Source organism: Bos indicus x Bos taurus, chromosome 18 (genome assembly GCF_003369695.1).
Source record: "Bos indicus x Bos taurus breed Angus x Brahman F1 hybrid chromosome 18, Bos_hybrid_MaternalHap_v2.0, whole genome shotgun sequence".
In the NCBI taxonomy this organism is placed as follows: domain Eukaryota; kingdom Metazoa; phylum Chordata; class Mammalia; order Artiodactyla; family Bovidae; genus Bos; species Bos indicus x Bos taurus.
This window is the reverse complement of record NC_040093.1, coordinates 14,364,305-14,392,296: the sequence shown is the minus strand read 5'-3', so window position 1 is coordinate 14,392,296 and position 27,992 is coordinate 14,364,305. Positions and strand designations below refer to the sequence as shown.

Genomic DNA, 27,992 nt, shown 5'->3' with positions numbered 1-27,992 from the left:
GATGGGGAGGTCAGGTAACTAGAGCTAATACTTTCCCTGAGCAACCATGGAGAGACCAGAGCAGAGATTCAGGTGAATTTCTTGCTGGACAAGACCCAAGGGCAGTATATTTTGCAACCAGGGGAAGGAAAGTGCTCTTGATTCAGATCTCTCTGGTGGTCCACCGTGGGTCACAGGCCCAGTCACTTGCCCTGTTGAAGCCTCCTCCCACTGTGGGAATCGCAGCCTGAGTTCTGGTCCATCCAGGCTTCAGGGCAGCCTGTCAGTGTCTCCAGGAATCCAGGAGGACCCTGAGCCTGGGCCTAGGTTCCCGAATAGCCTCAGGTCTCAGAGCTGGTTCTCTGCCTCAGGCTCTTCCTCTTGACCTCACTCGGGTCTTGGGTCTCAGGTAAGCTCTTTCGTACAGTCCGTAAGGAGACGTGTCTGGAGGAACTAAGGACCCGCATCTGCTTTGTGGCTGATATTACAGTAAACGACTGTGTCGGGGTGTAGTAATTCCTGCAAAAGAAAACCGATGCCTTCCAGCTCGTGTAACCTTCTTAGATGACTTCCCAGGGACTTCCCAGCCCCGGGTTACCCAGGGTCTGTTCGTGTCAGAGGTTTTTGGTCCAGACCCACCTCCCCTTCATCCCCTCTCCATCTTTCCTGCTATTTCTTGGACCTCCAAACACAGCCAGGTGTGCAGGGGGCACTTCCTTTGCCTTCTGGGCTATGGAACCAGAACTTGGATCCCCACACTCACCTGGTAGATGGGAGCTGGTGGCCTGGCATCAGGTAGGGAGGCCTGGGCATGGAGGAAGTGGGCATCAGAGGAGAGGGAAAGAGAGTCATTTCTCCCGACCAGCCATCTCCAAGCCTGGAACCCCGACCCCAAATCCTATCTGGGCTCTGTTTCCCACCCTTGTTAGCCTAGCTCCCCTGACGGATGATCCAGTGCCCACTCTCTTCCTGGCTGAACTCCAAGGTTCTCCTGAGTTCTAGTCAGGGGACCAGAGCAGCCTCTGGATAAGGTTGTGGGTGGTCATGTCCCTGAAGTGCATCCAGCTCCCAGCTTGGTGGGACTTGCCATGTTCTAACTACTCTGATGAGCTTCCCTGGTGGCTCAGAAGGCAAAGAATCTGCCTGCAATGTGGGAGACCAAGGCTCGATCCCTGGGTCAGGGAGATCCCCTGGAGAAGGCAATGGTAACCCATTCCAGTATTCTTGCCTGGAGAAATCCATGGACAGAGGAGCCTGGCAGGCTACAGTCCATGGGGCCACAAAGACTGGACATGACTAAGCGACTTTCAACTGCCCTCGAGTGAAGGGTGTCTCACAGTGCTTCTGGGTTGGACAGTCCCCCTGCCCAGAGCCTGTGAAGCGGGGACGCTGGGAGAAGAGACAAGGAAGGAATGTACTTACCTGGGAGACAGAGCTGCCAGAGGGACCACGTCCTGGGAGGAAACAGGAGTTACCACTGAGCATGTGAGGAAGCTTAGCCCATTCTCCTAGGAGAGGTTGGATGCCCACCTTCTGGAGAACCATGGGAGAAAGATCCCCACCAAGGGAGAGAACCTCTGGCAATTTCAGGCCCCAGTGAGGGCGAGGAAGCCTCCCAGGATGATAACCCATAGGAAAAGCAGACTAGCCAATCGGGATCCCTGTGCTTAAGCCCCAAAGGGCCAGAGACCCTGGGGGTGGCAGGCAGGAACAGACATGGCAGGGCCTGACCGGGGCTCCCCGCTGTCCTGGGCTGAACAGACACTCACCTGAGGTGGACGCTGGGGGCCAGTTCCCTCTGTTGTGCAGGCAGCCGGGGTTAGGAAAGAAAAACAGGCATATTTGTGAGGAGTGTAGACGGAGGTCAAGGCTGTGGAGTCAGAACACGGGACAGGAGGATATGAATGTCCAAGCAGGGGCTGGACACCTCCTTTCTCCACCAAGGCTGCTTCGGAGGGGAGGGCCCAGTAAGGACACTGAGGAAAGTCCTTAAGAAGCCATATCTGCCCTGAGTCCAGAGGGGCAGGACCATAGGCTAATAGGGTTCAGGAGAAAGTGGCCACTGAAGGGACCATGGCTCTGGGAAAGGCGTCCATCCATCCAAAGCTTTGTCTGAGTGGATTCATCACGCTTATGGAGAGAGCAGGGCCAGTGCATGGGGAGGAAAGCGGTCAGCCAGTGACTCTGGGATCTCACTGAGGGCAGTATCGCTGCTGTGGCCACCCAGCCCTCACCCAGGAGCTGCTGAAATGTGACAGTGGCCTTGTCCTCTGTCTCCATCTACCTGGACCTTAAGTGTAAAGACATCCCACCACCTGCGGACCTGGCATGATGTTCTGTCTCATGCATCAGGGGTGTTGTTAATGTATCTGCCACGTGGGGGCATTTGACCCCACCTGGCCTGTCCAAACTTCCACTCTCTGGCCAAGTGTGGACTTGGCGAAGACGACCCTCAGATCCTGGCCCTGTGACTGCCCCTCATCAGAGTAGCTGGATTTAAATATACAGGAAGAGATACCTTTTTCTGAGTACTTACTACCTGCCAGCCTACATATAGGGAACGAGGACAAGGAGGTGTCTTAATTGTGTTAACTGATAGATGGGCCTTCCCTGGTGGCTCAGAGGTAAAGAATCTACCTGCCGATGCATGGGACACAGGTTCAATCCCTGGGCCAGGAAGATACCCTGGGGAAGGAAATGGCAACCCACTCTAGTATTCTTGCCTAGAAATTCCATGGACAGAGGAGTTCATGGAGTGGCAAAGGAGATGGATACAACTTGGCGACTAAATAACAAAATAAACTAGGACGGTGTTAAGGAAGTTGCCAGAGGTCAATATCTAGTGAGGCAGGAACTGGAGAAAGAGAGAGAATACCCGTGGGGAAGTGGGGGGGTCCTGGAGATCCAGGCCGGAAATTGGAGGATGGGGTGTCCTTCCTCTAGGACTAGGGTCAACCTGGGGGTGGGGGCAGCATCTGGGAATGCCACTGTACCTGTGAAGGAAAATGAAACACCCCAGGACAGCCAGCAGCGTCAGCACAAGCAGGACCCCAATCACGATGCCAGTAATGGCCCCCACACTGAGGGCTTGGGCGTTTTCTCGCCCTGAAAGCAGAAGAGAAAGAGAGGGGAAATGGGGTCCGAGTTCACTGGAGGCAATACCAAGAGGAGTCTTACAGGGAGAGGGCCTGGTTAGGAGGAAGGAAATGCTCTGAGGCCTGTGTGGTTGCGTGTTTTGTCATCACAGTGTCCTCCTGACTCTCCCACTGCACGAGGCTGCATCATTTCCCTCTTCGTCAGATTTGAAACCTTGGACTTGCTCTAGCTCTCCATTCTCTCACTGTAGCCATCTCCATGTCCTGTTCATTTTCCTTTGAAGGACTCTTTTCTTCTCACATTATGCGCCCTCCCTCTGATTTTTTGTTTCCATCACAACTGTCGGTCTTAGAGGGTAGTTCCTCTCCAGTCCACCCAACATTGATTAGTAGTAATAATATTAATGAACTGTTTCCAGGTACTCCTGTGCGACTGGCACAGTGGGAAATCATTTACACCCATTTTTTCTCATCTTTCCATCCCCACGAGGGAGGGGTTTTCATCCCCGCTGTGCATACATAGATTTGAGACACACAGTTCTTCAATAAAGGAATGGAGGCCCCAGAGCTAGGACCAGGTGAAACAGAAATGTAACTGAGTTGTTTGACTCTACAGCCAAAACCCACAACGCTGAAAACCAAAATATCCCCCGTGAACACTTCTTGCCTGCCAACTCTGTGTGGTAAGAATTTTACCTACAGGGAGAATTTTAATCTCATTCCCTTCCTAGTGACCAACCTCACAGCAGCCCTAAGATCCAGCTCTTCTTCTCCGATTTACAGAGGGGGAAACGGAGGCACAAGATCCAGTGCCTTGCCTACAGTCAAACAATTCTCACAATAACCGAACTATGACAAAATTAGCTCAGTTTTGCATAATTAATTAAACACATTGTTCTACAGGCTCCGAAAGGAGACTACCCATGTCCTCATTATTTGCATTCATTACACACCCACTTCCAGTGAAATTACACAGGAAGAGAGGTGTGGAAGGTCACTATAGTGCTCAGTGGGGAGCTGGCATCACATCTGCAGACTCTGACTGGGAGGAGACCCCACACTGATGGGACCCCGCATCCTCTGTCCTGACACTGTTGCTGGTCTGGGACAGCATCACATTCTCAGTGAGCCATAAATTCTGCTCATTGATTCACCGACCATTGGATGCTTGTCCCCATATCACTTGGTCTGTTTGCACCCAGAGTGGAAGGCTCGTGGGATTTCGAAGAGGGAGGGATTGACTACCAAAGAGCGTGACCTTTGTCTGTGGTTCCAGATCACTGGGATTGCCTCCTCTGTCCATGGAATTCTCAAGGCAAAAATACTGGAGTGGGTTGCCATTTCCTCCTCCAAGGGGTCTTCCTGTCCTCCAGGGATCAAACCTGCATCCCTTTGTCTCCTGCATTAGCACTGGCAGGCAGGTTCTTTACCACTAGCCCCACATGAGAAGCCCCTAGAGAGGGAAGGGAGTACGTCAAACTTGAGGAGAAGTCCAGTTCCTTGATTGATGCCATCTGAGAGCTCCGTGGGATGAGCCTTCCTTCTCAGGGTCCACAACTACCCTCCTCTTTTTGTGGTTTTCTGCTCCTAGTGTGCTTGTCTGAGATTGACCCACTAGCCACATAATCAGTGTCCATGTCTAAAGCACTGGAGTCCACAGTGTGAGGGGATGGCTGTCTCCACATTGGTCAGGTCTGAGGAGCACCTGCTTCTCAAGAAAGATGTGTTCTTCCTCATTGTTAAATTACTTAAACAGGGTTGAAGAAAATCTGGAGCTGAAGAATAAGAAGTGAAAACACTAACTTAGAAGGGCGATTCCTCAGCACGTCTGAGCAGGTAGAAGAAAGCATCCGTGAACACGAAGATAGAAAAAAAGAAGTTATTTAGACTGGGGAGTAGAAAGGGGAAAAAAAAGAAGGCAAATAGTGACTCCAGGCAAAGTATTATGCAGAACTCCATCAGGTGGACAAACATATGCAGGATGGCAGTTCCTGAAGGAGAAGAGAGAGGGAAAAACAATGAAAAATATATATAAAAATGAATGGTTTAAAACCTCCAAAAGTGGATGAGATCACATACTAGAGATGGTTGAGGAACTCCAAAAAGGGGTAACTCAAGATATAGACATTGTGACACAATAGAGTCAAGTTGTTGAGAGACCGAGGGAAAGAGGAAGTGTAAAACGCAGCGAGAGAGGAGTGACTCAGCGTGTGCAGCAGATCTTCAACAGTGTGAAAAGCGAATTCCACATCAGAAGGCGTTGGGATGACCGACTGAAGTCCTAAAAGCAAGACTGTCAACCGGTGAAGCAATGTACAGAGAAGCTCTCCTTCAATGAAGCTCAAATTAGGACTTTTCCAGATAAACAACAGTCGAGGGAACTCATTCCCTGGAGACACAGCATATATGAAGTGTGAAAGGAAACCTTTAAGATGACTGAACAAACATTACACGGTAACTCAGAGCCACAGGCAACCTAGAGAAGAGAGGTCAAATTACACAACAGGTAGCTATCTTATCTAAGCCGGTATTATTGTCTTTTATGTAATTGCTCATTTTTGTTTTTTATTTCAAAGATATTACATGAGACAATGTTTATAAATCTATATAACGGGCATATATTGTACAAGGACGGCTGAAATATAGGACAGTAAGTGTGTAATATGGAGGCGATGGAGATGCACAGAGCACCTTGTTTGTAATATACATCATAGATCTGGTTGGTATTTCAACTTGATAGTTATGTGTTTAAGATATAACTGTCATCTTCAAGTTAGAAACTAAGAAAAGAACTGAAATACATTGGAAAGGGGAAGAACAGAATCAAAATGACACATATGAAAGGAAATCATCTAAATACCAAAGAGGAAGTAATAGAGGAATTAATGAATAAAGCATGTAAGACATATAACGAATAGCTAGATGGCAGAAGCTCTTTCTTATCAGGAAGTATTTGAATGATAGATAGCCTCAACCTTCAAATTAAAGGCAGAGGTTGACAGAATGGATAAAAATTATGACCCCTCTCTATACTCTCTTCAAGAGACTCACTTTAGATACAAAAACATAGAAGGTTGAAGTAAGGCTGGAAAAAGATATTCTATGCAAGTAGCAATAAAAAGAGAACTGTGGTGGCTGTATGAGTGTCTGCTATAATCATCTCTAAATCAAAAAAGCCTGCAAGAGACATTAGGACCTTGCATATCAAGAAAAGTTTCCATCCATCAAGGAAATAGAACAATTATAAGCATTATGCACCCAACAACACCAGATTTGTGAATCAAAAATGGACAGCATCGAGGGGAGAAATAGCTCAGTCATAACACTGACACTACAACACCCCACTTTCAATAATGGACACAGCAGTCAGAGAGATTTCAGTGACAACTAGAGACCGTGAGAACACTGTAAACCAGAGACCTAACCGACCAACAGACAACACATAGTCATAGGAGTTTATGTTTCACAAAGTGCAGTCCTCAAGGCCCCCAGCTCTCACCACACATGACCACCGCCCATCCTGTGAAGAAACAGTGTCACTTCCACTGTAGAGACGATGGTGCAACTAAGAAAGCCAAGTGGAGGGACCTGGAGTTGAGTGTGCAGCAAGCCTGCAATCACAACAGTGCGAACTAACATCCTGACACTTACTGCCTGAACATGTCTGCTGTAAATTCCACCTTCATCGGAGCGCGTATTCACAAAGCTCTATAAGGTGCATAACAAACACCACTGTACACATAAGAAAAAGGAGATTTAGGCTTTATGACTCACCAGGGCTTCCTAGGAGGCACCAGTGGTAAAGATCCCACCTGCCAATCAGGAGACGTAAGACACACGGATTCAGTCCCTGGGTGGGGAAGATCCCCAGGAGGAGGTCACAGCAACCCTTGCAGTGGAAGGTGGAGTCTTAACCACTGGACTGCCCAGGAAGTCCCAGGTACTGATTTTAGTGCTGCTTCCAGCGGTCTTGGCAACGAGGCTTCACAGCAGAGGGCCAGGAGAAATCAGGGGATGAGGAGGGGAGAGACAGCACATGTTCCAATTGCTTGAAGTGAAGGAAATGATGATAGGCTAATTGTTGGTGGAGTTAATAAAAGAAGCTTATCCAGTGAAAATGGACTTCACTGGAGGCTTAGCCGGGAAGAGTGCCCGCAGTGCAGCAGACACGGGATCGATCCTTGGGTCAGGACGTACCCTGGAGTAGCGAATGGCAACCCACTCCAGGCTTCTTGCCTGGGAAATCCCATGGACAGAGTAGCCTAGTAAGCTCAAGTCCGTGGTGTCACAAAGAGTCGGACACCACTGAACGACTAAGACAGGAGGCGATGGTGGTCACTCACAGGTCACCCTCAGCCTGAGGGGGCCACTTCTGCTGGAGTTGCCCCTGTTGGAGACCTCACACTGATAATCCCCGGCGTCCTCTCTGCTGACGGGGTCTATGGTGAGGGTGCTGTTGTCTGAGGACAGTGTCATCCTGTCTGCGAGGAGGAGACTCTGGCCTTTGAAGAGCCAGCGTATGGAGACCCCAGTCTCATCTGTGAGGCAGGTCAGGACCACGGGGCCCTCATGTTCTGGGACTGTGGTGTTGCTGACTTGGAGGGAAGGCCGTGCCACTGGGTCTGTGGAGAGACAGAGGGGTGACTGCTGAGAGTGGGTCAGGGGCCTGGGCCTTGCTCTCTCCTCAGTCTCGGGGCCCAAGACCTCTGTAAAGATGACTGTGAGGAAGGCCCTGGGTCTTTGTTCAGGTGGCAACGGGAAAGAGATGATCGCACATCTCCTCTGACCCCCAGATCACACAAGAGGGACCCTTGCCTGGTTGCTGGGACAACACTCTAGTGCTAGACAGCTCTGTGCTCTCAGCCCTGGGAACCTTGATCTTCTGACTGTGGGGCTATCCAGGACAGTCAGAGAATGTAGGATCTGAGAGTACATGTTGTGATTGGGAATAGAGAGAGCCTGGGTGTATTCCTGGGGCCTCACACTGACAAGCGGGGAGCGCTGTGTGGCTGGGTTAGACGCTGTGTGGCAGGAGAGGTTGAGGTTCCCCTCTGGATGGTCAGAGGAGTCTGAGGGGTAGTGGTGGGGTGATCGGACCGTTTGGAGCAAAGAGCAGAAAGGCTACACATGGTGCAATCAGAGGGAAGGCAAGTTCCTGGTCTGTATTGGGGCCCCTGGGTCCTTCATGCTCACTCATTGTGAGTCTGATGTTAATTTGTTTCTCCCATCATATTCTGGTGATCCTCAGCCACCCACACAGAGCAGCCCATCCCCTCCCTGTCCTCATTCAAGGTGGACCTGCCTGGGCTTGCCTGGGACAGGAAGTCATGGCCAGTCTGGGTGTCCAGGGGTGATGGCCCATGTACTCGGACCTGAGAGGGATGGGTGTGGATTGGCCTCTGGCAGTGTGCATTTGGGTGGGCAGCTCAGGCCACATAGGAACAGAGGTTACTCACAGAGGACATCCAGGGTGAATGGGTCACTGCGGCTGATGCTTACTAGGTTCCGGGTTTCACACACATAGGGTCCTTTCTCTTTCCTTGTGACACTGAACACAGTGAGAGTCCTCTTGTCCTCAGACAATTTCAGCCTGGTGCTCTTGGGGAGGCTCTGATTGCTGATCCACCACATGTAGGAGGTGTTCTGAGTCTCAGGTCCACATGTTAACACCACAGTGTCCTTGTGCTCCCAGGGCTTGGAGTTGTTGCTGGTGATGACGGGTGTGGGTAGCACCGCTGTACAGATAACAGAGAGGACATTGCCCTGAGCCTCCCTGGTGGCTCAGACAGTAAAGAATCTTCCTGCCAGTGCAGGAGACCTGGGTTCAGTCCCTGGGTCAGAAAGATCCCCTGGAGAAGGGAATTGCCACCCAGTCAATATTCTTGACTGGAGAATTGCATGGACAGAGGAGCCTGGTGGGCTACAGTCCATGGAATAGGAAAGAGTAGGACGTGACTGAACGATTAACATTCTCACTTTCTTATACTTTTGGCTCCTCTGAAAGCATCTTTCAACAAAATTGGCATCCTTCGCCTCTCAGCCAGACTTTAAAGAATAAGGCAGGCTTGTGTGTGGCAGGACAAATGCATGGGGACCTGAGCTCAGTGAGTGTGAGGCCACCTGCTCTATGTCTGGGAGAAGCACAGGCTTCCTTGGGGGTTGATTGTGCAGCAGCGTTTAGTGGTGGACAGAACAGGGTAGATTCAGAGACCGCCTCGCATATCTCCGAGTTTTCACCAACCAGCGTCAGGAGAGAGCTCCTTGGGCAGCACCCTGTGGTGGAGGAGCTGCCAGCAGTGTCTTCCTTTCTGTGTTCCTCTCTGGGGGTGCTGAGATTTTTCTGGCGTCTCTAAGTCCCCTAGGGCATTTGCTTGATTCCTGGGGACCTCGTACCTGTGTGCTGTCCATGCTGAGTCTCATGAGTAGGACCAGACTGTGCCCCTGCACGGAGGTGGCTCTTGGGGCTGAGCCCTGGCTGGTGACCAGCTTGGAGCCTCCGGATTTGGCACAGGCTTCCCAGGGTCACTGGAGGCAGGAGCCCTGGGACAGGGTCTGGGAGGGGCTTCCTGGGGCTGAGCTTCTCTGTGAGGATCCCTGGGGGCCCTCAGGCCAGGGTCTTCCCTGAGTCCTGCAGGGTCTTCCTCAGGGTCATGGTCACGGGGAGGGGCCCAGGGGGCTGGACTGAGAGCGCTCTCCCTCTGCCGAGTCCCTCATCAGACCGTCCTTCTCTCTACACAGTGTCCGCAGGGCCTGGCTTCCGGGAAAGCATTTCTGACCCTTTGGAGTTTTCTCCACAACATGTGTCCTGCACTGAATGTTCAAACCCCGACACGGGACACAATGCAGAGGGGATGGAGGCGCCATCCGGGTCTCTCAGAACAGAATTCATCCCCCAACACCCCGAGGTCAGAGAGGAGGCACTCACGGTGTACGTGGATTTGTCCAGTTTGTCTTTCTGTCTGTAAATCATCCTTTGTAACGAGCAGCATGTAGGATCCTGTGTCTTTCTGGGTGACGTTCTGGATCAGCAGGGTTCCGTTGGGGTAAAGTGCCTCCCGTCCGCTGTGTGCAGGCCCTTTGATAGTTAAATTAGTGGCTACTCTACATGATACAATTAGCTGGCTGTTGTCTACCCTTTCTCCTCTGTACCAGGCATAGCCTAGAGGATTGTTTGCCACGTTGTGGGCAAGTAGAAGAACATCCGACCCTTCTGCAGCAAGGGGGGGCACCGTTTCAGTAGTGAGCTGGGCAGTGGTGGGCGGGGTCCAGAAAGTTAAGAGGGAGACTAGGAGGGAAGAGAGAGAAATCAGTTAATATTGTGCCCTGTGTGGGGGATGGGAAAATGGTGCCCTGGGTCCTGAGCAGGTCTCTTCATCCCTCAGCCTTAGTGTGTGAGTGTATGTGTGTGTGTGTGTGCATGTATGTGTGTGTGTGGTTCAAGGTCAGCAGCATGACCCCCGTCACTTCTGCCCCTCTGGGCTCGTTTTTTCCTCTGTTTCCCCTGCTGTCTGCCTGGCTCACTCCCTCGTTGCCCTCACACACCTGCTCACACTCAGGGCCTGTTGGAAGATGCCCCTCCCCTCGACCAGCTGCTGTAAAGACCCTCCGTGCTCACTTGCTGACCCTTCCCTGCTCCCTTTCCTGCGTGACGCCTGTAGCACCTGCCAGCACACTCTCGATCTCTCTGCTTATCTGTCTTCTTCCCCACAGAGTGCGGGCTCCGTGAGGGCAGGGGCTTGTCTGATCCTGGTTATAACCCAGGGCCTGGACCAGGTTCTAGATATTAATTCCTGGAGGTGAAGGACGGAGAGGTCCCAGGAATTCCACAGCCTGGCGTTTGCCAGCTTCTAAGGGTGCGGGTATGGACAGTGTTCGCTGTCCTGGTTATGTGCTTTTCTGTAGTGACATCCAGATATAAATAATTGTTATTGTCATCAGTTTTCAACAATTACTGCTCAGTGAAGAATAACTCATAAAACCTACAGCAGTTGAGGTCTTCCCGCCTCTCACCAGCTCTAGTTCATGGAGAGTCTCCTCTGGCTTAGTCCCCCACCCTCCCCTGCTCCGCTGTTTTCTACCCTCAGGTCTGAACAGAAGCCCTCTGTCCCTTCTCAGAGCCCTGTCTCCCCCAGAGAGCAGCCAGTCTCTTGTTCTCCAGTCTCTGCCCACTCCCTGAAAATTGTCCCCTCTCACCTGCCAGGAGGAGCCTGTTCCAGGGGACATGCCTCCTGCTTGCAGGGCCTGACGGGGGCTCCATGGCGCCTGCTGTCTGCTGTGTCCCTCTCTGCGAGGAGAACTTCTGGTCCAGAAATGCTCAGAAGCACTGCAATCTGCTGTGCGAGCTCTGCTGTCCTTCCCACTGTGTTCTGGGCCTCCTCCGGGGGCAGGAGCACTTCGCTGGGTCACGTGGCCCGGGGCGGGGTCTCTGCCCAGGCCCCGCCCTCTGCCTCCCCTCTCCTCCTTCCCCTTCTGTCTGTATTTCTATTCCCTGAACTCTGCCGAGTCCTCTGCCTTCTAGAGCAGTGATTCTCCATCTACACACACACACGCACACACACCTATACACACACACACGCACACACACACACCTATACACACACACACACACCCCTACACACCCCTACATACCTAAACACACATACCTAAACACACACACCCCTACACACACATACCTACGCACACACCTACACACAGACACCTCCATATACACACCTATACACACACACAACCTTGCCTGGAAAAGCACAACCTTGGGGTGTCCGGGCCCAGGGTCCCCACTGCTCTGGATCAGATGCACACTCAGCCTCCCCGACAGCCCTCTGTCATCCCCTTCAGAGGCGGAGCCTGGGGTTGGGGGTGAGGGGTGCATGAGGAACGCTTGTCACAGGGACGTCATCCCCACGGTGCGTAGGAATCACCTGTGGAGCTTCATGAAGACTGCGAACCCCCAGGTGTCACCTTAGAAATGTTGTTTCAGCAGCCTCCCAGGTCACACGCTCGCCCAGCCTGGCTGAGACCCCAGAACACGGGTTAGGCTGCCCACCCACCCCAGTGTTGGCCTCTGCTGTTTTGGTTTGGGGTCTCTCAGCACAATCACAGACCCAGGGGTTTCCAAATTTTGCTGGTAATTGTTTCTGTGAGACCGAAACCCAGCTGGATGCCCAGGGTCTTCCTGTTGTTCTCAAATATCTGAGAAGATTGTGTTTACTCCCTGCAGGAAGGACACACTGACTCTGGAGGAAAGGGGTCACGTGAGTGATGATGGTAGGGGACCTGACCTCCACCTTAGCCAGTCTGGCGTCTGTTTTCAGGGACAGAGACCCAGAACCAGGTGTCAGGAGGAGCTGCAGTTCTCAGGTGAGAAGGGAAAGGCTTCCTGTATGTCCTGGGAAGAGAGGAACCTGGTGCTGAGGGTGGGCAGACTGTGGGCTCCCTGGTCCTCAGGTCAAGTTCCGGGAGACTCTCCCTCTCCGTGTCTGTTGGCTGAGCCTTGGTTCAGAACTATGCAGGTCCTCCTTGCCATTATAGGGCCTCCTCTGTCACCCTGGCTGATTTTTCTGTGGTCACTGTGATCTTTCCCAGGGGTGGTTCCAGGCAGGGATGGGAGCTGGCATGGGTGCCTATAGGCCCCCAGAAAGCTGGGTAGCATAGTGTGGCATATAGGAGTGACCCTGAGAGTCTGTTGAGGAGGGGTCCCCTGGGGTCTAACGCCTGATGATCTGAGGTGGAGCTGAGGGAATAATAACAGATATAAGTGCCCAGTAATTGTAATGTGCTTGAACTATCCCCAAATCATCTCCACCACTTCGCATTTGTCTTCCATGAAACTGGTCCCTGGTGCCAAAAAGGTTGGAGACCGCTGTTTAGAGGGAGGGATGGAAATCAGGCTCCTTCCCCACCTCCTTAGGCAAAGCAAAGTTCACCTGTTAATTTCCTGTGTGTTGTCTGGGTGGCCCAATGTTGCCCCCTGGAGGTCATGAGCAGACCTGGGGACAATGTAATGGGCTGCACAAGGGTGCAAAGGCCAAAGGGTGTGAGCTGGCTCTGCGCCCTGGGCAGAGGTGGGCAGTGACCTCCAGACTGAGGGGCAATCATCCAGGGTCCAGGTCACTGTGGGTCCCCAGACTTCCCGACTCCATCCCAATGCAGGTTGAGCCCAGGGAGAGGATGGGGGTTATCCAGTAGCAGGAGAACCATCCATCCAGGTGGATGTGTGCTTAGGAGGAGCTCTCAGTCCTTGAGGCTTCAAAGGAAGGGCCGGTAGTGGGGTCTCTGGGGCTATGGGGAGAGGATGGCGGCCTGGACCCAGAAGGCCCTGTTCTTTCCCCTCTCACAGCACTGTGGCTGCCCTCAAGTCGTCTGTGTCCCCATCAGTGGCCTCCCCACGGTGCCAGGACCTGGGGCAGCTCCACCTGGAGACTCTGTCACACAGGCTCCCCTGTCAGGGGATGGGAGACCCCCATGGGACCCCAGCCCCTCTGAGATGGAGCAACTGCAGAAGCTGGGCTCCCCTCTTCTACCCTGCTCCGGAAGTTCCCCAACTTTCCCCAAATGCCTGGGGAGGCTGAGATGTCTCCAGGAACCAGACCCAGGTGTCCCCATGGATCAGGGACCTTGGGATAAGGAGCTGTGCCCTGATTCCCGTGAGTTTACACTGGGGCTCCCCCCTCCCCAGGGTGAATCCCTTGGAATGGAGGATTGGGAGTCTGAGCCAGGTCAGGTCTCCATGAGAAGGGGAAGGACTCGGACTGCTGGCTCTGACCCTCCAGGGAGACTACAAGATTCTCCCGAGTAGAGACGGGAGCGGGTGTGACTATCTGGGAATGAGCAGAGGTCTGACTTCTCACAGTTAAGAGGCCCCTGTTCTCCCTGCTGACTCCAGGAGGAATAAAGTCCCATCCTGGAGCAGCTGTGGGCACTTACAGGTCTCCTCCCACTCTGATGCCAGGGCTCCTGTGTCCATAAGGAATATTCTCTGACCCCTCGGTGTCACACTGGGTGGGGGTGGGGAGTCTGGCATCTGTTATGTAGATTCTCTTATCTATTTAAAGAATATTTATTGAGCATGTGTGACATGTCAGCCCTGGGTTGCGTTCTGGACTCCAGAGAATAGGATAGACTTGGGTCTTGGGTGAAAACACTTGGGGAGGCAGACACTCAGAGAAAGTCCTGGAATTAATGAGCTAATTATAATGGAGGGAAGGACCATGAAGGGGAAGGTCTTGTGCATCCAGAGTCTGTAATGGGGTCTCAGCTGGACTGGGGTCGTGGAAGGCATCCCTGGGGAGCAGATGGCTAATGAATTTGGACAGTCAGATGGACTTTAAGGTAGATTTGGGCAGATAGGGAAGGGGAGGCAGGGTGCCCCTGGCAACACAATGGTTGGCAGTTGCCTACAGGAGCAAGAACGGGAAGGAGGTTATCCTGGCTGAAGCTTTGAACTTGTAACTGAATTTGGAGGCTCGATGGATGAGCAGAGGTGTTACCTGTGTAGATATGAGAAGGCCTGAGGTCTGGGTTGGTACGTGGGTGTTGCGGCCCACTTAGTGTCTGCTTTAACTGGTACCGCTCTGCCTAGAGGATTAGAATGGATCTGGGCAAAGTGGTTAGCATCGTGAGGCGGTCAGTTATGCCCACTGACCCCAGGGAGACAGGGGAGGGATGAAGGTGCCCCTACACACCTACGGCTCAGCTGTGTGGAGCTGCAGGTGTCTCTCCTGGTGACTCTTGAGAAACATGCCTCTGGGACAGGTGTCATAGCCATAGTGGGTGTCATCCTTCTGAGGCTGAATGAAGGGGGTCCTGGTGTCCAGAGACCCAGAGCCAAGGCCCTGGTGAAGGGAGGTGCTGGATGGTGCTACATGGGTTCACACGGTCACAGTGCAAAAGATGTATGGAGGGACAGATCCTCGTCTCCTCTTGACTGGAACCCTGTCTGTGTCCGGGAGAGAAAATGGGGCTGAGCCAGGGCAGAGAGAGGGCGAGCACAGCAGGGCACAGAGGACCTAGGTGACTGCTCAGTTGTGGGATGTGAGAGGAAATCTGTCCCCATGAAAGACAGGGGAGGCCCCTGGTACCCAGGTGAACATTATACTGGCTACTTGAGTGTTTTGAATGACCATTAGGGATGCTGGATGGATTAGACCTGAGCATCTGGGAAGTATACGGCTGGGTTTGAGCTGTCAGAGTTACCCCTGTCAATGGGACCTTAGTGGGGAAGAGGAAGTTGGGATTGACTGTGGGAGCCCTAGTTCCTTTTCTTCCCTGGGGTTCACAGGCAGATGGATGGGGTTTTCAGGTGATGGCTTCTACCCTGGAGACTGGTCTTCAGGTCCCACTTGTCCTTCAGCAGGACCGTTGCTCTGCTGGAAGCATGGAGAGATGGCAAAGGCTCTAACACCAGGCTTGGGGCTCAGACAGGAGGAGCTCGGGAGGGTAGCCCAGGCGTTCTGCTCAGTCTTGCTCCCTGGGGGAGGGGGCATATCTGGGGTTTGGGGGACAATAGGCTGTGCTCAGGAGCCTTCCAGGCTTGGTAACCGCTGTCTCCTAGCTCAGGCATTGGGGGTCAGGACTTAATCATGAAACATTCCCTCTAAGTTGAAGACAAGACAGTTATCTGACTCTCAGAGGCAGGGAGATACTCTGCGAGGATAGTTAGTTCCCAGCCTCCTTGAGGACACCCTCCATGTGTAGGAATCATTCACCTGGAAGTTGTCATGGGTGTAGCTATAACTAATACACAGAGAGAAGAAAGTGCTCCTGATGGATAAACTAGAGCAAACTGGGTTATCCCTGAACACATTCTACTGTGTTCATTGTTCTCACAGAATAGAAATGGGCAGGATATCTAGGTGCCCCTTCTTGCTGAAGCCTGGGGCTGAGCACAGCAAGAGACACTGTCCATGGTGCTGATGAACACAGGCCACCTATTGACTTGGGAGTCATGGTCTTTGAGTCACATCTGCTTTCTTTTCATTCAGAAAAATCGAGCATTGCTAGAAAAGAAGAGGCTTCCCTGGTGGCTCAGACAGTAAAGAATCTGCTTGCAATGCAGAAGATGCGGGTTTGATGAACCTCTGAAGAAGGGAATGGTTACCCACTGCAGTATTCTTGCCTGGAGAATCCCACGGACAGACGTGCCTGATGCATTACAGTCCATGGGGTCGCAAAGAGTTGGACATGACTGAACAACTTTCACTTCACAGAAAAGAACAGGTGGAAAGAGCTGCAGGGAGTGTGGACTGGCCTCTGTCTCCATGGCTCAGGGCCAGTGATGGTACTGTGGACGACATGGCAGGACTTGACCCCACATCAGGATGACAAAGTCCAAGATGCCCAGAGCAGATTGCAGTGTGGGAACATGATGACCACGGCCCTGAGAGGACTGGTAGGCAGAGCAAAGACTCCTGAGGGATGTGCACAGCCTCCTGCTAAAAACCCAAGAATGTGCCCCGTGATTAAGGAAACCTACAGATGAAATTCCGATCATGTGACTGGGAGATTATTTTGGGGTATATGGGAGATTATGGTGGGGGATGTATTTGGCTGAGCCCAATACATTCACAATGTTCCTTACAAATCAAAGAGGAAGGCAGGAGAGGCAGGGCCAGAGGAATTGGGATGATGGAAGCAGAGCATGGGGAGCTTCAAGATGCTCCACTGCTGGCTTTGACGATGGAGGAAGGGGCCACGAACCCAGGAAAGTAGGCCACCTCTCACAGCTTGGAAAGGTGAGGAAATGAACTGTCTGTAGAATCCAGAAAGAACAGGGTCATATTGACACCTTGATTTGGGTAGATTTGTGCCACTGAATTTATGTTGATTTGTTACAGCACAATTAGGAACTACAAGAGGTGTCACCTTGTCTAATCCAAGATGGTGTGCTTGGGGGATAAAGAGTAATTTAGACTTAAATCATGATCGGAAGCTTTGCAGATGGTTTCTCTTACCTCTCATCTCATCTCAGCACAATTGATATTTGGCCACTGGCAGAGCATGCTTGCCAACTGTGGGCTCTGTGCCCTAGTGCACACACCTGCTGTATTTGTGTGAGTGTGGGCACCTGATCCGAGCGGACCTATATGAGAACAGCACCTATCCCAGGGACCTCGGGGAGAGACTGAGAACTGCTAACCCAGGTGTGTGGTGGGGGCTGCAGGTGAGATCCGGGTGGGAAGGGCCCTTGGGACACTTTGAGGAGGGGACAGGTGGGCCTTTTGACATGGCAGCCAGGTTGAGTTTTAGGTAGAGCCTGCAACTCCACCCTGAGGCTCGTGTGTGTGTGTGTGTGTGTGTGGTGAGAGACACAATTTGCATTGGAGAGCAAAATGGAAACCAGCGGGAAGTGGACAGAGGGCACAGGAAATTTCTGGGAGGACCTTGCTCAGAGCATGGCTTCTGGGTCCCTCTTACTTTGGTGACTCTGATTGCTCCTCTGTGTCTCCCCAGAGGGAACAATTTTCTCAGTGCTTAGGTCCTTAAAGACACAACAGAAACCCATGGAGAGAGTAGGCATTCTGGATCTTGGATCTGGGGACAGACAAATGTTCCTGTCCGATCACTGACTCAGTGGACATGATTTGGAGCAAACTCCAGGAGATATTGAGGGACAGGGAAGCCTGGTGTGCTGCAGTCCATGCAGTCCCAAGGAGTCGGACATGACTTAGCTACTGAATAACAAAAATTCATTTGAGGTAGCCAGAAGTTGGGGCTGGCAGGGCCTGGTGAGGAGGACCAGAGGGTTTAGGACGCCAAGAGGCTGCAAAGGGGCCTCACCCATAATATTTGTCTCACCCATGACTTGTTCTTCTTTCCTGACTCGTGTGCTAGAGGCTCTCAAAGGATCCCATATTCTGTGCTCCAGAGACTCAGTTACAAGCAATCAAACACTGAGAGGTGTCCATGACTCCAGAGCAGTGTGAGAACAGCCGATTGCCCACGTGGCTGGGCAGGGGTCTTGTGACCCTCCTTTCCTGTTAGTATGGTCCCCTCCCCCACCAGCCTCACATTCTTCCCTGTGCTTTCTCCCAGGGAATAGATGGGGATGTCAGGTAACTTAGAGTTAATACTTTCCCTGTGGGACCCAGGAGAGAATGGAGCAGAGATTCAGGTGAATTACTGGCTGGACAAGACCCAAGTGTAGTATATTTTGCAAAGCAAGGGGAAAGTGAAAGTCGCTCAGTCGTGTCCGACTCTTTGGGACCCCATGGACTGTATAGTCCATGGAATTCTCCAGGCTAGACTACTGGAGTGGGTAGCCTTTCTGTTCTCCAAGGGATCTTCCCAACCATGGGATCGAACCTTGGGACCACCCAAGATCTGAATAAAGAGCACTTTCCCCTTGTGGCTCAGCTAGTAAAGAATCCACCTGCAATCCAGTGCAAGGGGGAAGTGCTCTTTATTTACCAGCTGAGCCACAAGAGGGAAGTGCTCTTTATTTTCCAGCTGAGCCACAAGGGGGAAGTGCTCTTTATTCAGATCTTGGGTGGCCCACAATGGGTCACAGGCCCAGTCACTTGCCCCGATGGCCTTCCTCCCTCCAACTGTGGGAATGGTAGTCTGAGTTCTGGTCCATCTAGGGTTCAGGGCAGCCTATCAGGGTCTCCAGGAATCCAGGAGGGACCCGGACGCTGGACCCAGATTCCCAAATACCCTCAGGGCTCAGAGCTGGTTCTCTGCCTCAGGCTCTTCCTCTTGACCTCACTTGGGTCTTGGGTCTCAGATAAGCTCTTTCCCACAATCCGTAACCATATGTGTCTGGGGGAACTAAGGACCCACATCTGCTTTGTGGTTGAGCCCACAGTAAACATCTGTGTTGGGGCGTAGCAATTCCTGCAAAAGAAAACCGACGCCTTGGAGCTCATGTAACCTTCTCAAATGTTGTATCAGGGACTTCCCGGCCCCAGGTCCCCCAGGGTTGCTCTGTGGGGGGCCTGTTTGTATCAGAGGTTTTTGGTCCAGACTCATCTCCTCTTCTTCCCATTTTCCATCTTTCCTCTTATTTCTTGAACCTCCAAACACAGCCAGGTGTAAAGGGGGCATTTCCTCGGCCCCTTGGGCTTATGAGACCAGAACTTGGATCCCCACACTCACCTGGTAGATGGGAACTTGTAGCTTGGCATCAGGTAGGGAGGCCTGGGGCATGGGAGAGAGTGGGCATCAGCAGAGAGGGAAGGAGAGTCATTTCTTCCAAGCATCCATCTCCAAGCCTGAAGCCCCCACCCCAAATCCTATCTGAGATGTGTATCCCACCCCTGTTAGCCTGGCTCCCCTGACTGATAATCCAGGGCCCACCTGGTTCCTTCTGGACTCCAAGGTTCTCTTAAGGCCAAGTGAGGGGACCAGGGCAGCCTCAGGATAAGGTGGTGGGTGGTCATGTCCCTGAAACGCATCCAGGTCCTGGAATGGTGGGAATTGCCATGTCTTAACAACTCCTACTGAGCTTCCCTGTTGGCTCAGAGGTAAAGAATCTGCCTGCAGTGTGGGAGAACAGGTTCATTCCTGGGTCAGGAAGATCCCCTGGAGAAGGCAATGACAACCCACTCCAGTATTCTTGCCTGGAAAATTCCATAGACAGAAGAGCCTGGAGGGCTACAGTCCATGGGGTCACATGAGTCAGATATGACTGAGTGACTTTCAACTACCCTCGAGTGAAGGGGGTCTGCACAGTGCGTCAGGGTTGGACAGTCCTCCTTCCCTGAGCCTGTGAAGCTGGGACCCTGGGGAGAAGAGACAAGGAAGGGATGTACTTACCTGGGAGACAGAGCTGCCAGAGGGACCACCTCCTGGGAGGAGACAGGAGTTACCACTGAGCATGTGAGGAAGCTTAGCCCATTCTCCTAGGAGAGGTTGGATGTCTACCTTCTGGAGAACCATGGGAGAAAGATCCCCACCAAGGGAGAGAACCTCTGGCAATTTCAGGCCCCAGTGAGGGTGAGGGAGCCTCCTAGGATTATAACTCATAGGAAAAGCAGACTAGCCAATTGGGTCCCTTGTGCTGAAGCCCCAGAGAAAGGGCCAGAGACCCTGGGGGTGGCAGGCAGGAACAGACATGGCAGGGCCTGACCAGAACTAGCCTCCTCTCTCTCTTGTGTTTTTCTACTTCTAATGTGCTTGTCTGAGATTGACCCAGGTAGCTTTATAATCAGTGTTCATGTCTAAAGCACTGGAGTTGTTAGTGTGGAAGGAGGGCTGTATCCATATTGGAGAGGTCTGAGAAGAACCTCGGAGAAGGCAATGGCAGCCCACTCCAATACTTTTGCCTGGAAAATCCCATGGACCGAGGAGCCTGGTAGGCTGCAGTCCATGGGGTCGCTAAGAGTTGGACACAACTGAGTGACTCCACTTTCACTTTTCACTTTCATGCATTGGAGAAGGAAATGGCAACCCACTCCAGTATTCTTGCCTGGAGAATCCCAGGGACGGGGAAGCCTGGTGGGCTGCCGTCTATGGGGTCGCACAGAGTCGGACATGACTGAAGCGACTTAGCAGCAGCAGTAGCAGAGAAGAACCTGCTTCTCAAGAAGAACATGTTCTTTCTTAATGTTAAATTATTTATCCCTGGTTGAAGAGAATCTGGAGCTGAAGTATAAGAACTGAAAGCAATAACTTACAAGAGTGATTCATCCGCACATTTGAGCAGGTAGAAGAAAGAATCAGTGAACATGAAGATAGAAAGAAAAATTATTCAGACTGGGCAGTAGAAAGGAAATAAATGAGGAATAGTGAAACCAGGGAAAGTATTATGCAGAACTCCATCAAGTGGACAAACATATGCAGTATGGCAGTTCCTGAAGGAGAAGAGAGAAAGAAGCAATGAAAAAAATATAAAAAATTAATGGCTTAAAACTTCCTGAACTAGACGAGAGATTACATATCAAGGGTGGTTCAGTTCAGTTCAGTTCATTCACTCAGTCGTGTCCAACTCTTTGCGACTCCATGAATCACAGCATGCCAGGCCTCCCTGTCCATCACCAACTCCCAGAGTTCACCCAAACTCATGTGCATTGAGTCAGTGATGCCATCCAGCCATCTCATCCTCTGTCATCCCCTTCTCCTCCTGCCCCCAATCCCTCCCAGCATCAGGGTCTTTTCCAATGAGTCAACTCTTTGCATGAGGTGCCCAAAGTATTGGAGTTTCGGCCTCAGCATCAGACCTTCCAATGAACACCCAGGACTGGTCTCCTTTAGGATGGACTGGTTGGATCTCCTTGCAGTCCAAGGGACTCTCAAGAGTCTTCTCCAACACCACAGTTCAAAAGCATCAATTCTTCAGCACTCAGCTTTATTCACAGTCCAAGGGTGGTTAAGGAACTCCAAAAAAGGATCTTTCAAGATACAGGTGTTCTGACACAATATAGTCAAATCACTGAAAGACCAAGGGAAAGAGAGATGATTAAAGCAGCAAGAGAGAAGTGACTTATCATGTACAGTGGATCTTCAATAAGGTGAAAATCAAACTCCACATCAGAGAAAAGGGGCCAGAAGGTATTGGGACCACTGATTTAAGTCCTAAAAGGAAGACAGTCAACTGGGAAAGCAATGTACAGAAAAAGTCTCCTTCAATGAAGCTCAAATTAGGACTTTCCCAGATAAACAATAGTCAAGGGAGTAAATTCCTTGGACACAAGCCATATATGAAATGTAAAAGGAATCCTTTTAGATGACGGAACAAACATTGGACAGTAACTCAAAGTCATTGGAATATATAAAGAACAGTGGTCAAAGTGACACAATATCTTATTTAAGCCAGTATTATTGTCTTTTTTGTAATCACTTGTTTTTCATTTCAAAGGTATTTCATGTAACAATATTTATAAATCTATATAATGGATGTACATTGTATAATGATGTCTGAAACCTATGACAATAAGTGTATAGAATGGGGGGAATGGAGATGTATACTACACATTGTATTACACATTATAGAATCTAATTGGCATTTCAACTCAATAGATACATGTTTAAGATATTAATTGTCATCTTCAAGTTAGCCACTAAGGAAAGAACTGAAATAAACTGGACAGGGAAAGAACAGAATCAAAATGACACTTAAGAAAGGAAATCACTTAACTACCAAAGAGGAAGAAATAGAGGAATTACTGAATAAAGCACGTAGGACATATACCAAGTAGCGAGATGGAAGAAGCTCTTTCCTATCAGGACGTATCTGACTCATAGCCTCAACCTTCAAATTAAAGGCAGAGGTTGACAGAATGGATTAAAATTATGACCCATCTCTATACTCTCTTCAAGGGACTCACATTAGATACAAAGACATAGAAGGTTGAAGTAAGGCTGGACAAAGATACTCTATGCAAATAGTAATAAAAAGAGAATTGTGGTTATATGAGTGTCTGCTATAATAATCTCTAAATCTAAAAAGCCCACAAGAGACAAAGTAGGACCTTGAATATCAAGAAAAGTTTCCATTCACCAAGGAAATCGAACAGTTATAAGCATCATGCACCCAACAACACAGCACCAGAATTATGAATCAAAATGGACAGCGTCGAGGGGAGAAATAGCTTGGTCATAACAGTGACACTACAACACCCCACTTTCAATAATGGACGCAGCAGTCAGAGAGAATTTCAGCGAGAACTAGAGACCTTGAGAGCACTGTAAACCAATGAGACCTAACCGACCAATAGACAGCACACAAGCATAGGAGTTTATGTTGCACAAAGTACAGTCCTCAAGGCCCCCATCTCTCACCACACACGACCACCACCCATCCTGTGAAGAAATGGTGTCAATTCCACTGTAGAGACGATGGTGCAACTAAGAAAGCCAAGTGGAGGGACCTGGAGTTGAATGTGACAGCAAGCCTGCAATCACAACAGTGCGAACTAACATACCGAACACTTGAAAGTGAAAAAGTGAAAGTTGCTCAGTCCTGTTGGACTCTTTGAGACCACATGGACTATACAATCCATGGAATTCTCCTGGCCTGAATGGTGGAGTGGGTAGCCTTTCCTTTCTCCGGGGGATCTTCCCAACTGAGGGACTGAACCCAGGTCTCCCGCACTGCAGGCAGATTCTTCACCAGCTGAGCCCCCAGGGAAGCCCTACTTCCTGAACACACATCTGCTGTGTGATTTCCACCTTCATTGGAAAGCCTATCACAAAACTTTATAAAAGTGCATGTAAACACCACGGTACAATAAAAAAAGGGAGATTTAGACTTTAATACCTCACTGGGGCTTCCCAGGTGGAACTAGTGGTAAAGAACTTGCCTGCCACTGCAGGAGACGTCAGAGACACAGATCCAATCCCTGGGTGGGGAAGATCCCCTGGAGGAGGACACGGCAACCCCTGCAGTGGAAGGTGGAGTCTTAACCACTGGACTGCCCAGGAAGTCCCAGGTACTGATTTTAGTGCTGCTTCCAGCGGTCTTGGCAATGAGGCTTCACAGCAGAGGGCCAGGAGAAATCAGGGGATGAGGAGGGCAGAGAGAGCACACGTTCCAATTGCTCAAAGTGAAGGAAATGAGATGATAGGCTAATTGTTGGTGGAGTTAATAAAAGAAGCTTATCCAGATTAAAATGGGCTTCACTGGAGGCTTAGACGATAATGCAGGAGACATGGGTTCAGTCCCTGAGCTGGAAAGATCCCCTGGAGAAGGGAATGGCAACCCACTCCAGGAATCTTGCCTGGGAAATCCAGTGGACAGAAGCCTAGTGGGCTACAGTCTGTGGTGTTGCAAAGAGTCAGACAGGACTTAGCAACTAACACAGGACGTAATGATGGTTACTCACTCAGCCTACGGGGGTCACTTATTCTGGAGTTGCCCCCACTGGAGACCTCACACTGATAATTCCCAGTGTCCCCTCTGCTGACCCAGTCTAGGGTGAGGGTGCTGTTGTCGGGGGTGAGGGTCATCCCCTCTGTCATCTTCTCTGGCCTTTGGAAAGCTAGCATATAGAGACCCCAGTCTCATCTGTGAGGCAGGTCAGGACCACAGGACCCTCATGTTCTGTGACTGTGGTGTTGCTGGTTTGGAGGGAGGGCCATGCCACTGGGGCTGTGGAGAGACAGAGGAAATAAATGACTGAGAGTGAGTCAGGGCCTGGGCCATACTCCCTCCTCAGTCTTGGGGCCCAGTGATCTCTGTAAAGGCGACTCTAAGGAAGGCCCTGGGTCTTTGTTCAGGTGACAATGGGAAAGAGATGACTTCACATCTCCTCTGACTCTCAGATCACACCAGGGGGACCCTTGCCTGGTTGCTGGGACAACATTTTAGTATTGGACAGCTTGTGGGATCAGCCCCGGGAACCTCTTCTCAGCCCATGTATCCAGCAACCTCATCATCAGGTGAAAATCTTCTATGATGCTTCCACGTGGCCCTATCCAAAGGAATAAATGTTAGCCCCTCTCATTCAGAACATTGTTGTTCAGTTGCTCAGTTATGTCTGACTGTTTGTGACCCACAGGCTGCGGCACACCAGGCTTCCCTGTCCTTCACTATCTCCCAGAGTTTGTTCAAACTCTTGTCCATTGAGTCGGTGAAGCCATCCAACCATCTCATCCTCTGTTGCCCTCTTCTCCTCCTGCCCTCGATCTTTCCCAGCATCAGGGTCTTTTCCATGAGTCGGCTCTTTGCATCAGGTGGCCGAAGTACTGGAACTTCAGCTTCAGCGTCAGTCCTTCCAATGAATGTTCAGGGTTGATTTCCTTTAGGATTGATTCGTTTGATCTCTTGGCTGTCCAAGGGACCCTCAAAAGTCTTCTCTAGCACCACAGTGCAAAAGCATCAATTCTTTGGTATTCAGCCTTCTTTATGGTCAATTCTCACATACTTACCTGACTACTGGATAAACCATAACTTTGACTATATGGACCTTCACACATCTGTTTATTTTGGGGAGGCAGGCTTGCCAGCCCTCTCCATGTTTTGGGTAGAACAGCTTTATATTATTAAGGAACGTGTTCCCATTTGTGAAATAATTTAGTTGGGAATGAAGGTGATCCGGTTAGTTTTCATGATCTTAGGACCATGGGAGATTATAGTTGAATGGTTTCTTAATCTGAAGAAGTCTTTTAATCCTGGCCTGTGGAGTGAATATCATGGTGAAGGAAATCTCTAGACAGAAGTGGTTATTGTTTTAACAAAAGGCTGTAAAAACTAGTCCTTCTATAAACTAGGGGAACTGTCTATGGGACACAGCTTGGTTAATAATTATTTCCCGGATGTTTTAGAAGATGAGAGAAGCCTCTCTCTGTGTCTCTCTCCCTCTTTCTCTCTCCCCCTTCTCTATTTCTCACTCTCTTCTCTGTCTCTGGGCTTCCCTCATATCTCAGTTGGTAAAGAATCCGCCTGCAATGCAGGAGACCTGGGTTCGATCCCTGGGTTGGGAAGATCCCCTGGAGAAGGGAAAGGCTACCCACTCCAGTATCCTGGCCTGGAGAATTCCATGGACTATACAGTCCATGGGGTCACAAAGAGTTGACTGAGCGACTTTCACTTTCACTTCTCTGTCTCTGCCTCTTTCTCTCTCCCTCCCACCCCTCCAACCTTCTCTTGAAAGACAGAAAGAAGATAGGAAAAAAGGAAGAAAGAAAACCAGAGAGATCTCCACCTGAGGCTCAGTGAGAATGCTCCAGGGACCACTTATTAGAGACCCCGATTTTCTGACTGTGGTGCTATCCAGGCCTGTCAGGTAATGTTGGATCTGAGAGTACACGGAATGGTTGGGGATAAAGAGAACATGGGCATATTTCTGAGGCTTCGCATTGACAAGCCAAGAATCCTGTGTGGCAGGAGAGGTGAGGTTTTCCTCTGGATGGTAACAGGAGTCTGAGAAGGAAGTGGTGGGTGCGGCCAGGCCATCTGAAGCAAAGAGCATAAAGCCACATGGTGCAATCAGAGGGAAGGGAAATTCTTGGTCTGTATTAGGGCCCCAAGGTTCTTCTGAGCTGTTCACACACATGTCTGAAAATTTTCTCATCATTACCCTTCATACTCACTCATTTTGAGTCTGACATATTCATCTGTTTCTCCCATCTTATTCTGGTGATCCTTAGCCCCTCAAGAGAGAGCAGCCCCTTCCCTCTCCATCTTGATTTAAGGGGGGCCTGCCTGAACTTGCCTGAAACAGGAACTCACGGCCAGTCTCGGTGTCCGGGGGTGGGAGTCTGTGTGCCTAGGCCTGACAGGGATGGGTATGGCCTGGCCTCTGGCAGCATGGATTTGGGTAGGCAGCCTGGACCACATAGGAACAGAGGTTACTCACAGAGGACATCCAGGATGAGTGGCTCACTGCGGCTGACACTCACTGGGTTCCTGGCTTCACACACATAGGGTCCTGTGTCATTCCTTGTCACAGTGAGTACAGTGAGAATCCTGTGGTCCTCAGATAATTCCAGCCTGGTGCTGGGGAGGCTCTGATTGTTGATCCACAACATGTAGGAGGTGTTGAGTCTCAGCTCCACGTTTTAATGCCACAGTGTGTGAACAGAACTCACCCGCCTCCCCAACACTCCGAGGTCAGAGAGGAAGCACTCACAGTATACACAGAGATGTCCGATTTGTCTTTCTGTCTCTAAATCGTTCTTTGCAACGAGCAGGGTGTAGGATCCTGTGTCTTTCTGGATGACGTTCTGGATCAGCAGGGTTCCGTTGGGGTAAAGTGTCTCCCGACCACTGTGGGCAGAGCCTTTGGTAGTTGCATTAGTGTCTACTCTGTATGATGCAATTAGCTGGGTGCTGTCTACCCTTTCTCCTCTGTACCAGGCAGGCATAGCCTAGAGGCTTCTCTCGCAGACTGTGGGCAAGTAGGAGAACATCCGTCCCTTCTGTGGCAAGGTGGGGCAACAATTTAACAGGGAGTTGTCCAGTGGTGGGCGGGGGCCAGAAGTGTAAGAGTGGGACTAGGAGGGAAGAGAGAGAAACCAGTTAATATTCTGACTTGTGCGTTGGGATGGAAAAATGGTGCCCTGAACAGATCTCTTCGTCCCTCCGCCTTGGGAGTGTGTGTGTGTGTTTGTGTGTGTGTGTGTTTCAAGGTCAGCAGCATGACCCCCATCACTTCAGCCCCTCTGGGCTCGTTTTTTCCTCTGTTTCCCCAGCTGTCCCCTGGTTCACTCCCTCGCTGCCCTCACACACCTGCTTACTCTCAGGGCCTCTTGGGAGATGCCCCTCTCCCCCGACCAGCAGCTGTAAAGACCCTCCGTGCTCACTTGCTGACCCTTCCCTGCTCCCTTTCCTGCGTGACGCCTGTAGCACCTGCCAGCACATTCTCGATCTCTCTCTACTTGTGTGTCTTCCTCCCCACAGGGAGTGGGCTCCGTGAGGGTAGGGGCTTGTCTGATCCTGCTTGAAACCCAGGGCCAGGACCAGGCTCCAGACGTTAGTACCTGGGGATGAAGGAAGGAGAGTTCCCAGGAATTCCACAGCCTGGTGATTATTTGTCAGCTTCTAAGGGTGCAGGGTAAGGACAGTGTTTACTGTCCTGGTTCTGTTATTTTCTGTAGTGAAATGAAGATATAAATTATTGTTATCATCATCAGTTTTCAACAATTACTGCTCAGTGAAGAATAACTGATAAACCTACAGCAGTTGAGGTTTTCGTGCCCCTCACCAGCTCTAGTTTATGGAGATGTTTCCCTTGTTGCTTCTCCCCTCCCCCCACCCGCCCCTGCTCCGCTCTCCTCTGCCCTCAGGTCCAAACAGAAGCCCTCTGTCCCCTCTCAGAGCCCCGTCTCCCCCAGAGACCACCCAGTCTCTTGTTCTCTCATCTCTGCCCCCTCCCTGAAACTTGACCCTCTCACCTGCCAGCAGGAGCCTGTTCCAGGGGATGCACCGTCTGCGGGGAGGGCCTGAGGGGGTCCCCATGGTGCCTGCTGTCTGCTGTGTCCCTCTCTCTGTGAGGAGGTGCTCACAAGCACTGATGTCCATCGTGTGAGCTCTGCTGTCCT

The 27,992-nt window shown here is 50.9% G+C and overlaps 1 protein-coding gene and 1 long non-coding RNA gene across 5 annotated transcripts; both read right to left on the bottom strand.

Annotated features, from left to right (window-relative positions):
- Positions 1 to 63: 63 nt before the first annotated feature.
- Positions 64 to 27,992, bottom strand: LOC113876428 (carcinoembryonic antigen-related cell adhesion molecule 7-like). 4 transcript variants are annotated; one of them, XM_027515626.1, is made up of 9 exons: positions 27,846 to 27,992; positions 10,000 to 10,359; positions 8,531 to 8,809; positions 7,418 to 7,696; positions 2,973 to 3,084; positions 1,749 to 1,849; positions 1,402 to 1,433; positions 743 to 784; positions 64 to 498 (listed from the first exon to the last, which is right to left on the bottom strand). In XM_027515626.1, exons 1-9 carry the CDS (start codon positions 27,970 to 27,972, stop codon positions 433 to 435), a joined length of 1,398 nt encoding a protein of 465 aa, XP_027371427.1. In that variant the 5' UTR covers positions 27,973 to 27,992; the 3' UTR covers positions 64 to 432. The 4 variants fall into 4 exon arrangements, with proteins under 4 accessions (XP_027371427.1, XP_027371429.1, XP_027371428.1 ...); XM_027515628.1 differs by having other exon boundaries at positions 1,749 to 1,777; positions 27,846 to 27,991; XM_027515627.1 differs by lacking the exon at positions 27,846 to 27,992 and adding an exon at positions 11,268 to 11,426.
- On the bottom strand, positions 26,484 to 27,542 carry LOC113876433. Its single transcript, XR_003506488.1, has 2 exons — positions 27,432 to 27,542; positions 26,484 to 26,945 (listed from the first exon to the last, which is right to left on the bottom strand). It is a non-coding gene; the product is annotated as an uncharacterized LOC113876433 (long non-coding RNA).

Excerpts from the sequence above, each read along its gene's own strand:
- LOC113876428 (XM_027515626.1), bottom strand. The coding sequence starts at position 27,972 with ATGGACATCAGTGCTTGTGAGCACCTCCTCACAGAGAGAGGGACACAG. Across the intron at positions 10,360-27,845 it reads GAACAGGCTCCTGCTGGCAG|TCTCCCTCTTAACTTTCTGG; the intron begins GTGAGAGGGTCA and ends CTTCCCTCCTAG. Across the intron at positions 785-1,401 it reads CTGGCAGCTCTGTCTCCCAG|GCCTCCCTACCTGATGCCAG; the intron begins GTAAGTACATTC and ends CTCCATGCCCAG.